The sequence below is a fragment of the Tamandua tetradactyla genome, chromosome 7, assembly GCF_023851605.1.
Source record: "Tamandua tetradactyla isolate mTamTet1 chromosome 7, mTamTet1.pri, whole genome shotgun sequence".
Taxonomy (NCBI): Eukaryota; Metazoa; Chordata; class Mammalia; order Pilosa; family Myrmecophagidae; genus Tamandua; species Tamandua tetradactyla.
In genome coordinates, this window is record NC_135333.1 from 172,018,571 (window position 1) to 172,030,737 (window position 12,167).

General features: G+C 47.1%; 1 protein-coding gene across 2 annotated transcripts in view; it reads left to right on the plus strand.

Annotated features, from left to right (window-relative positions):
• Window positions 1–3,573: 3,573 nt before the first annotated feature.
• Window positions 3,574–12,167, plus strand: part of DRAM1 (DNA damage regulated autophagy modulator 1) — a 44,154-nt gene continuing 35,560 nt past the window's right edge. For both annotated transcript variants that reach the window (XR_013155962.1, XM_077111805.1), the window contains exon 1: window positions 3,574–3,857. Coding sequence is in view for 1 of the 2 variants with exons in the window: in XM_077111805.1 (XP_076967920.1) it covers window positions 3,727–3,857 (131 nt within the window). In the remaining variant the exon portion in view is untranslated. The remainder of the gene's footprint in view (window positions 3,858–12,167) is intronic.

Below are 12,167 nucleotides of genomic sequence, written 5' to 3' on the forward strand. Positions count from 1 at the left end.
GTATTCACTCAAAGATAACCTAGCGTGGTGCCTTAAAGTGGGAACTAAAGATGAAAAAAGCACCTTTAATAGGTGAGCCAAAGGACTGTAGTTTGAACTGTGAAAAATTATGATCCCTAGAGGCAATAAAATCAATACAATGCTTTCAAGTAATTTAGGACGTTTACAGAGATTTTTTAATGTTCATACCTTTGACAGAGCAAGCTACTCAGGAGTATTACCTTAAGAAAAAGTAAATACTAAAAAAGTGGAAATGTTTGTCACTATTTAAAAAAGAGAAAAATCTGGAAAAATATAAATGTTCAGCCATGAGGACAGTGAGGTAAATTATGGTTCATCAGTTCAATGGACTAAAAGAGGTAACTTGAAGATTGCAACAACTTGAAGTAAAGCATTTGATACATAAAAAATAATCAAACCATTACTATAATTTGATTTTGGTTATGCTTATGAATAAGAATCAAACAGAAATAAAGAAATTGAGAAAGTTGACTTGTTGGCAAGAACATACAGGTGCTTTCCTATTGTTCATGTTACAATATTGTAACATTTTTTAAAATCACATATATGCATCCATGCACAAATCTATACACATGCAAAAATAAGAGGTAGCTGTAATATGTCTTGGACAGTTTCCTTCTGTAATTCTGGGGTTTGAGGCCCGAGAAGAGAGACACAACTCCTCACAACAGTGAAGAGCATGGGTTTTGGAATCAAATAGACCTGGATTCAAATTCTGCACCTCTGTTCATTAGCTATATAATTCTGAGCCTCAGGTCCCTCATCCACAAAAAGGGGAGATAATGTATAAGTACCGGTGTGAGAATCCAAACAGATGATGGATGCATGCTGCCCTGAGCAAATACCGGGCACCAAGAAAGAATGACTGCATCCTAAAAAGGACATGCCATCTGTGCTAGTTTGAAAGGATGTATGTCCCCCAGAAAAGGCATGTTTTAATCAAAATCCCATTTTGTAATGGCAGAATGATTCCTATTCAATACTGTATGTTTGAGTCTGTAATTAGATATTCTCCCTGAAGATGTGATTTAATCAAGAGTGATTGTTAGACTGGATTAGGTGACAACATGTCTCCACCCATTTGGGTGAGTCTTGATTAGTTTCTGGAGTCCTATAAATGAGGAAACATTTTGGATAAAGGTGGAGATTCAGAGAGAGCAGAGCAGAACAACATAGCCACGAGAAGCAGAGTCCACCAGCCAGCGACCTTTGGAGATGAAGAAGGAAAATGCCTCCTGGGAGCTTCATGAAACAGGAAGCCAGGAGAAGAAGCTAGCGGATGACGCTGTGTTCGCCATGTGCCCTTCCAGACGGGAAAGAAACCCTGAACTTCATCGGCCTTTCCCTGGATGCCTTAGATTGGACATTTCTATAGACTTGCTTTAACTGGGACATTTTCTCAGCCTTAGAACTGTAAACTAGCAACCTATTAAATTCCCCTTTTTAAAAGCCATTCCATTTCTGGTATATTGCATTCCAGCAGCTAGCAGACTAGAGCACCATCCCAGACCCTTAGGGTGAGTCAGTGTTACTTTCTTCATCACAAAGTCAGGAATCAATAAAAGAGAAGCACAACTTTTTTATATATCCCCAAAGTACCTGACAAGTCTGTTTTCAAAGACTTTCGCATCTCTTACCATCACAAACTTTACTGTTCCAAGAGGAAGTATTTCAAAATCAACATATTTCTAATGTTCCTGGAAGGAAAAGCTGCACTGTGCTTCTTTGGGCCACTTGGGTAGCATATACCTGTATATATACCATACATGTAAGTGTATGTATATAAATATGGTTAGTTATAGGTATGCACTTATTTTAAATATATCCATGTGCACACACTGATTTCAAACAACAAAATACCTTTATAGCCAGACAACTGTTGTAGTTATGTTTAGGTTAAAAAGCAATTAGCCAACTGAATAGTTTAAGAGAATTACATAAACAGCAGAAGGGGAAATTCCCTTCAATGTCATAATTCCTAAGCCTGAGGGAGGTTGTTTTTAAAAAGGTGAATCAGCAGTAGAAGAGGATGGAAGAAAGAGGAGGGGGAGGGGACCTCGAAGGGACAGGTGAAGGGGCAGTGTGGTTTTCAGGACGTGGAAACTAGGCAGAGATATAGCGGTCAGCGTGGATGACAACTTTTGTGATTTTAAAAAAGCCTTAGTTTAAAACTTCTGCCTTATTCAGCGTTCTGGCATCGAACTTTGTAATGGATGGAAGCGCGATCACCGCACAGCCTGAAGGATCTCCTGAAATACAAGCCTGTCCCTGTTTCTCGCTTAAAACCCACCACCGACTCCCCTCGAACCGGGCCAGCCTCTTCCCCATCTCCCAGAACCCCACCCTCCCCTACCCGACCCCCCTCCCCGACTCCACTCCCCTCCCTTCCCCGAGCCCCCTCCCTCTTTCTCCCCGAACCCCACCCTCCCCCACCCCGAACCCCACCCTCCCCCACCCCGACCCCCCTCCCTCCTTCTCCCTGACCCCCACCCTCCCCACTCTCCCGCCCCTCCCTTCCCCGAACCCCACCCTCCCCCACCTCGAACCCCACCCTCCCGCCCCTCCCTTCCCCAAACCCCACCCTCCCCTCCCCGACTCCACTCCCCTCCCTTCCCCGACCCCCCCTCCCTCCTTCTCCCCGACCCCCACCCTCCCCCACCCCGACTCCCCACCCTCCTTCTCCCCGACCCCCACCCTTCCCACCCTCCCGCCCCTCCCTTTCCCGACCCCCACCCTCCCCCACCCCGACCCCCACCCTCCCCGCCCCTCCTCACCTCAACCCCCAACCCTCCCCCTCCCGGCCAAGTGCTAGTTAAAAAATCGCTACTTTAATATTCCATGTGTGTGAACTTTATTTCTCTAAAGTTCCCTAAGCAGGTTTCCCAGCCCTGATGACGTCGATGTGGAACCCTCACGCCCGAGCCGCGTGTGGTGCCCCAAACGCGCAGGTGGCGGCAGCGCGCGGACGTGCGATCACCAGCGCCCCACAAGCCTCGGCTCGGGCCCCACTCGCGCCACTGCCCCCCACCCCCGACTCCTGTGGGTCCCGGCGCCGGCCTGGGCGCCGCCCTCGGCGGGCGGACGACGGAGCTGGTCTCTGGGAAAGCGCCCTGGAGGTCCGGCCCCGCGCGGCGTGAGGGCTGCGGGGGTCCGCCGCAGGTGCGTCCCGCGCGCTCGCCCCGGTGCAGGGGGTCCCTCGCGGGACGGCCTGCGGGGTGGGGGGACAGACGCCCTGGAAACCCCTCGGGAAAGGGGCCGGAGGAGCGCAACCCGCTCCGAGCTGCCCCAGGGCGAAGGCGCGCGCCGGGTGGGGCCCGCAGCCCCGCGCCCCCCGCCCCCGCGCCCCCAGCCGAGCGGCCGAAACAAAAGCGAAAGGAGCCCGCGCGCTGCGTGCCGGCGCCCGGTCCGCCGGGTCCCCGCGCGCCTCCGAGTGGGCGCCGGGGCTTTGTGACTTCATCGTGTCGCAACAAGCCGGGGCCGCCCGCGCCCCACCCTCCCCCGGCCCCGCCGCCTCGCTGCTCGCCGTCCCGCCCGCTGTCCGCGCTTCCTCCCTCCCGGGCACACCCGCCCCGGCCGTCGCGGAGCCCGCCGCCCGCGGCCACCGAGAGCCAACGAGGGCCATCGGGAGCCATCTGTCATCGCCCGCCGCCCGCTTTCTGCCCGCCGCCCGCCTGCTGCCCGCCGCGCTCTTCGGCCCGCGGCGCGATGCTGTGTTTCCTCCGGGGCATGGCCTTCGTGCCTTTCCTGCTCGTGACCTGGTCGTCCGCCGCCTTCATCATCTCCTACGTGGTGGCCGTGCTGTCGGGGCACGTCAACCCCTTCCTTCCCTACATCAGGTGAGCGGCAGGGTGGGCGGCAGGGGAGGGGACGCGCGCGTCCCACGCCCGGGCGGATCAGGAGCGCGCGGCGTGCGACGGCGCTGACCCCGGAGCCCGGGAGGCCCTCGGGACACACGGCAGAACTTTTCAGCCAGAGCATGAATCCGGGAAGCTTTGGCGACAGCGGCGCGAGGGCGCGTCCTGCCAGATGTCATCATGAGTGTGGAAGAGTCCGACCCGGGCACAGGGCTGTAGGCGTCCCTATTCCTCTCCCCCCAACCCCCGCTCCCCTCCCCCCCGCCAAGACGATGTCTGGGTCCATCCTTCGTGCAAATAAGTTGAGATTTAGGCCAATGACAAGACGTCATCAGTGCAATGCTGATGTCACAGCTGGTAAGTGGGGGAGGCCGATTTCACACCCAGATCTGCCCCATACCAAAGGCAAGGCTAAGCTACCGCCAGGCCCTTGGTGTCTGGCTTAAGCTGCCCGGGCCTCTGGGGACTGTACCCCCAGAGTCAGAGCCCTCCAGCTGCGGAGGAGTGGTTATGTCTCCAGTGTGCCATGCTGCTGGGTCACTTTTTGTGTGTGCTGGCTTCCACCTTTCCTGAAGGTCACTTCCTGGCCAATCCCTCTACCCAGCCCCCCACCCCCCAGCTCTGTGCCTTCTATCAGCCACGTGACCCCTGTGGATCTGCATTGCTTGGTGGGGAGACTGCTGAAGTTGGTGATGGCAAAGCACTTGACCAACCTGTGGTGGGGATTTAGGGCCTCTCCCTCCCTGAAGGCCAGCCATGTCCTCTACTTTTGTGTACAGTGTGTGTGTTTCCTTGGCCTGGGGTAGGGGTAAGGGTGAGGTGAGAGGGGGTAGAGCTTAAAGATGCAAACAAGAGAGCAATATGGAAAATTGAGTAGAGAAACAAATCAGCAGGAATAGCTGTGGTTTTGCCCCTGCAAGAAATGCTGTCCATGCATTGAGGAGACTTCCCCATCAGGGCCTGTGCCCCTGGGGAAATGTGGCCTGCTTTCCCATTATTACTGGCTTCAGGTGCCGAGGTCTCACTCCTCTTGTGTTAAGTCCTTAGACTTGTGTAAAAAGAAAGAGCTGGTCTCCTTGCAGTTCTGTTTGTTGAGAGAACAGTAGCTGGGTTGGTTCCAGATCTGAAGCTCAGGGACGAACAGTTTGATAATCACTGGCCAGGCTGTCAGGGACAGGGTGTGGGCCTTTGAAAAGGTGTCTGATGTCACTGAAACGGAAGACATTCAGGAATGGGGAAGTAAACTGGCAAGACTTGTGAGAGGCTCAAATCCCAGACACTGCAAGAATAGGATCTTAATTTTAGTAACAGAAGGAACCTTTAGGACAAGCAGAATTAGAGTAGAAAAGGGGATGAGGTTACGCCCTCGTTGCTGGGAGTCATCAGCCGATAGACCTCAGCCCTGCATTGATCGTCCAGCTCTGCCCGGCGCTCTGGGGTCTGCTTTGCGTGCCGCATGCCCTGGAGCCTGGGGCTGCCTTTGCCTTTCCTTGAAAACCAACCCCTCGTGCGGGCAAGACCAAGCAAAGAGCAAGATGTCAGGAAGTGATAGCGACAATGCCCCAAGAGGCCGCAGAGCTCAGCCATTCGGCCCATGCTTGCCATTATCTCTTACAATTTACCTCTGCTGGCGACGTCTCCTGCCACCCCCTGCATCCGCCCCCAGCCTCACTTGTCTCCTCTGTGTTCCTAGAATGAACCAGGTGCCTCCTCCTCCTGGCCTTGGCCCTAGCTGTTCCCTCTGCCAGAATGCTCTTCCTCCAGATAACACCAGCTTCTCTCCTTTAACACAAGTCTCTGCTCAAATGTTGTCATGTCACTGAGGCCTGCCCTGATGACCCTATTTACAATTTTACCCTCGTAGTCCTGATTCCCTTGTCCAGTCGTATTATTCCCCATTGCACCAACCACCTTCTAACAAAGCCTGCAGCTTACTCATTTGTCACGTGAAGGGTCTGCCTTCCTGCCCTGGGTGGAAACCCCGGAAGGCTCTCAGCATTTGTTGAGTGGATATCTCTGTCACGCCCTACGGATATTACTGCCCTATTGCCAGGTCTGTGCCCCAGGGCAGAGCAGACCCCTTTTGGGGATTGTTGATAAGATCACCAAGTTTGTTGGGTGTTCAGTGATTTGTGTGGTTCTCAGAAGGCGTTACCCAGCCAGTCTGATGGTGCTCTGATTTTCTGAGGGTAGCTGAACACTTAAATGCAAGAGCCATTCTACTCAAGTAAGACCCCGAATCCTAAGGACGCCTCCTCCCTCCAATGCGGCATCTAATCCAGTCAGCTTCTTTCTCAGATGTTTTCTTTTCCCGATGTTGTACTTTTCAGTTTATCAGATAAAGGGAAAGATGGCTCTTACACATATGAAAGGATGCTCAACCTCAGGAATAGGGAGAACAAATTCCATTTAACGCCCCACCAAAGCCATTTTCAGCTACTGGACTGGCAGAAATCCAAGTGTTTGATAACACCGATATCGATGAGAAATTTGGGGAAGCAGCTTCTCTCATACATTGGGGATGGGGGTGTAAATTGAATCAGTTCTACAGAGGGACACACTCGTTGACACACCAGCTTTCTTTTGGAAGTGTGTGCTTCACTTATGATGGCCATGTAGAGAATGGTGTATCTACAAGGTGACTTGTGGCATTGCTTTTAATAACGAGAGCTTGCGAACAATGCAAATGTCCATCAGCAGAGGACTAACTAAATAAATAGAATTTATCCAAAGAATACTTCAAGCGAAAGCTCTCTATTCATAGTGTACTTCCGTATGTATCAGTGCACTGGTATGGGAAAATCTCCAAGAAACATTGTTACATGAAATAAGCCAGATGCACACAAGGTACACTACGACTCATGGAAAAAGAGAAACATAATTCATATCTGTATTTGTTTGCAGGAAGGAATTAATTAAAGTGCGTTATATACAGGGATGTGAGGGTGGTTCAGTGGTAGGATTCTCACCTGCCGTGCAGGAGACCCGGGTTCAATTCCCAGCCCATGCTCTCCCCCCCTCCCCCCACCCCCAAATTCAACAGATAGTGCTGCAATGATGGATAGTCACATGGAAAAAGGATGAAATGTGACCCCCATCATACAGCATATAAAAATAAATAAAGTGGGTTATCTGTGCATGACAGAGGGAGAAATCAGCTCAAGTGAGCTGGACCTGGGTAGATGGGAGGGAAGTAAGGTGGAACTGAGACTTTTTCTGTCTGTATTATTTTTTAGCCAAAGGGGTGGGTTTCCTCTTAAAAAATTTTAAAGTGGGGTTCAAGTATTCACTAAATTTAACAAGAAGAAATAGCATAATACCGTAAGTCCTTCTATATTGTGAAGCTACTTATGTAAGGTATGCCAAAACCAAAGGACAAATAATTGTCAACCGCAAAAGATCAGATTTTTAAAAAGCCACACCCACACCCACAGGCATGCTTAACCTGGCAGGTTCTTCTATTTTCTCAGGCCAAAGCCTTGAGGCTGTCTGAATCGACTTACTTTTTAACTTCTTCCAGCTAGTGGGCCACTCTGCTTTGCGCTCTCCCTTGGCATGTGTCCCATGCTTTCAGAATGGCCTTTTAATGTTTGACCAGTTCTGGATGCTGGCATTACCTCTTAATTGCACTCATGTCTTTGCGGGAGTGTGGTGTTGGGGACAGGCTGTGGCCTCGGGCCCCTCCTCATCCCCTCCACGGCTTGTTCAGTGATCGGTGGCAGATCAGCCACTTTCACAGCCGAACTAACATTTCATAGAAAACATGGTAAAAGAGGTTTGTTTGGGTCTTTAACTGCAAAATTGAAACTAAAATTAGGAAAGTAACTCTTCTTGTCTTGTGTTTAGTTATTACACAATTTAAGTTATCATGCAACTATATGTCAATTCTTGCGCTGAATAAAGATGCAGTTGCTGATTTTTGAGGGGAGGCTGCATGGTTTCTCCAATGTAGTTGAATCGCATGATGTTAAGCTCTTTATTTCACGCTTGGCTTTTGAAGGAGGCTATGAAGAAATTCATTTTTGCAGGCATTTGACAGTTTCTGTCATTCCAAGGGCAATTCATTTTTTTAATTAACATATGTATAACACAAATTTCCCATTTTAACCATTTTCAAGTGTACATTTTGTGGTATTAACCATGTTCACAGCACTCTGCTACTGTCACCACCATTCATTACCAAAACGATTTTATCACCCCAAACGGAACTCTGAACCCATTAAGCATTAGCTCCCCACCTCCCACTGCACCTGACCCCTGGTGTCCTAGTTTGGTAGCTGCTGGAATGCAGTGTACCAGAAACAGGGCAGCTTTTAAAAAGGGGAGTTTAATAAGTTGCAAGTTAACAGTTTTTAGGCCATGGAAATGTCCCAGTTAAAGCAAATCTATAGAAATGTCTGATCTAAGGTATCCAGGGAAAGACACCTTGATTCAAGAAGGCCAATGAAGTTCAGGGTTTCTCTCTCAAGTGAGAAGGCACATGGTGAACACGGTCAGGGTTCCTCTGTCATCTGGAAGGGCACATGGCGAACATGGCATCATCTGCTAGCTTTCTCTCCTGGCTTCCTGTTTCATGAGGCTCCCTGGGACACATTTTCCTTCCTTATCTACAAAGGTCACTGGCTGGTGGACTCTGCTTCTCTTGGCTATGTCATCCACTCTCTCAGAATCTCTTTTTCTCCAAAATATTTCCTCTTTTATAGAATTCCAGTAAACTAATCAAGACCCACCCAAATGGGTGGAGACACATCTCCACCTAATCCAGTTTAACAACCATTCTTGATTGAGTCACATCTCCAGGGGGGTGATCTAATTACAGTTTCAAACGGTACTGAATAGGGATTAGAAGAAATGCTGCCTTTATAAAGTGGGATTAGGATTAAAACATGACTTTTCTAGGGTACATAAATATTTTCAAACTGGCACATCTGGTGACCCTAATTTGCCCTCTGTATGAATTTGCATATTAAGTATATCATATAACTTCAGGCATACAATATTTGTCCTTTTGTATCTGGTTTATTTCACTCATGTGTTATCTTCATGGTTGATTTATGTTGCAGAGTGCATCAGAATCCCATTCCTTTTTTTTTTTTTTGACTTTTTAAATTGTGTAATATAACATATACAAAGCAAAGAAAAAAAAAGCAACAGTTTTCAAAGCATTCTTCAACAAGTAATAACAAGACAGATCCCAGAGTCTGTCATGGGCTAACATAACATCCTCTCAGATTTTTCCTTTTAGCTGCTCCAGAACATTGGGTGCTAGAAGGAATAAATATTTTTTATCATCACAATTGACTTTTTTTCTCAAAAATAACATATATATAAAAAAGCAGTTTCAAAGCACAGCACAACAATTAGTTGTAGAACATATTTCAGAATTTGGTATGGTTTATAGTTCCACAATTTTAGGTCTTTACTCCTAGCTACTCTATAATACTGGAGATTAAAAGAAATATCAGTTTAATGATTCAGCAGTCATACTCATTTGTTAAATCCTACCTTGTCTGTATAACTTCACTATCACCTTTGATCTTTAATGCTGCCAGGGAGACTTTCACCCCTGGATGTTATGTCCCATGTAGTGGGGAGGGCAATGATTTCACTTGCAGAGTTGGGTTTAGAGAGACTGAGGCCACATCTGAGCAACAGAAGGTCCTTCAGAAGTAACTCTTAGGCATACCTATAGGTAAGCTAAGCTTCTCTGCTACCTACATAAGCTTCACAAGAACAAGCCTCAAGATCAAGGGCTTGGCCTATTGATTTGGGTGTCCCTAATGTTTGATGCTGTATCAAGGATTCACCTGTATGGTAAAGTTTAATAGTTTCATATTTCTCCTATCCCTCAAAGGATTTTGCCAATACTCTTTGATTATCTACTTAATATACTCTGGGATGTATCCAGGCATTACAATAATCTATTTAGGGTTCCTCATTCTTATTTTGGGCTCCCTGTGTCTCAGTGTTTAAATGAGCTATCTAGACAGGTTGAATTAGATTATGTGCTACAGAAAACATGTTCTGGACAAAATAAACCTTTCTTCTTTTGCTTCATTCCTTTTGAATGAATAATCTATTGTACAAGCATACCACATTTGTTCACCCATTTGTCTGTTGATGGACTGTAGGGTTATTTCCACTTTTTAGCTGTTTTGAATAATGCTGTTATGACCATTGGTATACACTTATCTGTTTGAGTTACTGTTTTCAGTTTGGGGGGGTGAATACTTAGAAGCGGGATTGTCAGGTCACATGGTAATTCTATGCTTAATTTTCTGAGGAATCGCCAAACTGTTTCGCACAACAGCTGCCATATTTCACATTCCCATTAGCAATGCATGAAAGTTCTAATTTCTCCACATCCTCAGCAACACTTATTTTCCATTTTTAAAAGCATAGCCATTCAAGTGAGTGAAAAGTAGAATCTCATTTCCCTAATGACTAATGATGTTGAGCATCTTTTCTTGTGCTTATTGGCTATTTGTATTTATTCTTTAAAAATATCTATTCAAGTCTCGAGCCATTCTTAACTTATGTGTAAGGGTATTGAGTTTCTTTGTCTGGCTTATGCATAACAAGCTTCCTGAAGGTAGAGATTTGGAGTTTGTTGCAGATCTGTTTTGAGCACCTATAACACTGTGTGGCATATAGTATGTGCTCAGTAAATATTGGTTGAATATTGAATAACATCATTATGTCACATTGGCCTGTGTTACTAACCTTGTCAGTTTTAGCCTTTTTGCTAACCGATTCTGCCAACTCCTCATTTGTTCGTTGACTTTGGTTTAACTTGTACTGCTGGATGTTTACAACATTTGATATTGTACAGAGGGGGATCGCAGTGTTGGTGAGAGCAACAGCTTTGGAGCAGACAGCCTCATTAAAATATGACTCCATCATACGCTGCGATGACATGAGCATGGACAAACAAGGTACCTTGCGTCTCTGTGGTTAATAATAGCCCCTACCTGAGGAGGTGGTTGAGGCTTAAATGAGTGGATATATGAACTTACTTAGAACTCACTTGGAACTCATTAGCACCTTGGTCTAAGATCATAATAGCTCTCCACAGGCATTTGCTTTAGTATCATCAAGAGGCCAATCCGCACTGGTCTATATAGATGCCAGTGTTGGTTGAGGCTAATTTTATATGATTAATTAATTCATGAATGTATCAGAAGCTCTCTTAGCCAATCTCAATTTAACCAACTTGCTGGATTAACTGATAACCTCCATTCTCACCCCACAATATTGAATCAGGATTAAAAGAAACATGGCTGACCCCACAAGATTGGATCAGGATTAAAACATGGCTTTTGTGGGATACATAATGGCTTCAAACTGGCACATTTAACCTCTGAACTTCAAAAGACATGTTCTTTCCATATACAAAATACTTTCTCCTCTGGACCTATAAAACTCAGGACAAGTTATCTGCTGCCAGTATACAAAGGAAGAAAAGTCATAGGGTACATGTTTGCATTGCCATGGGGAGAAATTGAAAGGTAAACTGGGGTCACCAGGCCAAAACAACTACAGAAATCTGCAGGGAAAACAAATCAGAGTTCACAAGTCTGGAAGTCATTTATCCTTGGGGCTTTAGAAAGCAGCAGTCCCACACTTTCCAAGGGTTTATGCAGTGGCCCCGCTCTCTGCAAATGTTGGGGTGAGCACTGCAACACTGCAGAGCATTGAGGGAACCACCCTTCTCTCAACTTCACTCTCTCCAAGCATTGGGGCAGCATTTAGACTCTCTGCCATCTCTGGAAACATGCTTAGCAGCCTTAGAATAATGGGGTGATTTCCAGGCTCCCCCCAACCCCTGATTTTTGCACTCCACCCTCTCCACAGCCTGGGGCCCCAGAAGTCTTCCTGAACATCGTGGAAGGCCTGCCCTCTGCTTCTGGGGAGATGCACCTTCTCCACGTGAATGGGTGGGTCTGCTCTCTTGGCTCAAGATTTCCTGGCTCCAGACCTTAGCTTCCATGGTTCTTCTTCTAAAGTCATTTTTCCTTCAATTTGTCTCTTTTCTATCCCTTTTAGTTCAGACTGATAGTGGTTCCATTTATACAGATCTCACAGAAAATTTGTTGATTTTCCATGTAGCACACAGGGGTCAAAACCATCAGACAAAAAGGACTTTCCACAAATCCTTTCTGGATAACTCCATTTCCAGTCCTGGCTTCTTCTGAAATGGCTGACTGGCACCATGTTTGGTTATATCCTCATGTGCAACGCTGTTCTCTGTGGGCTCACTTTCCAGACCCAAGAATTTCCCAGACCATCCAT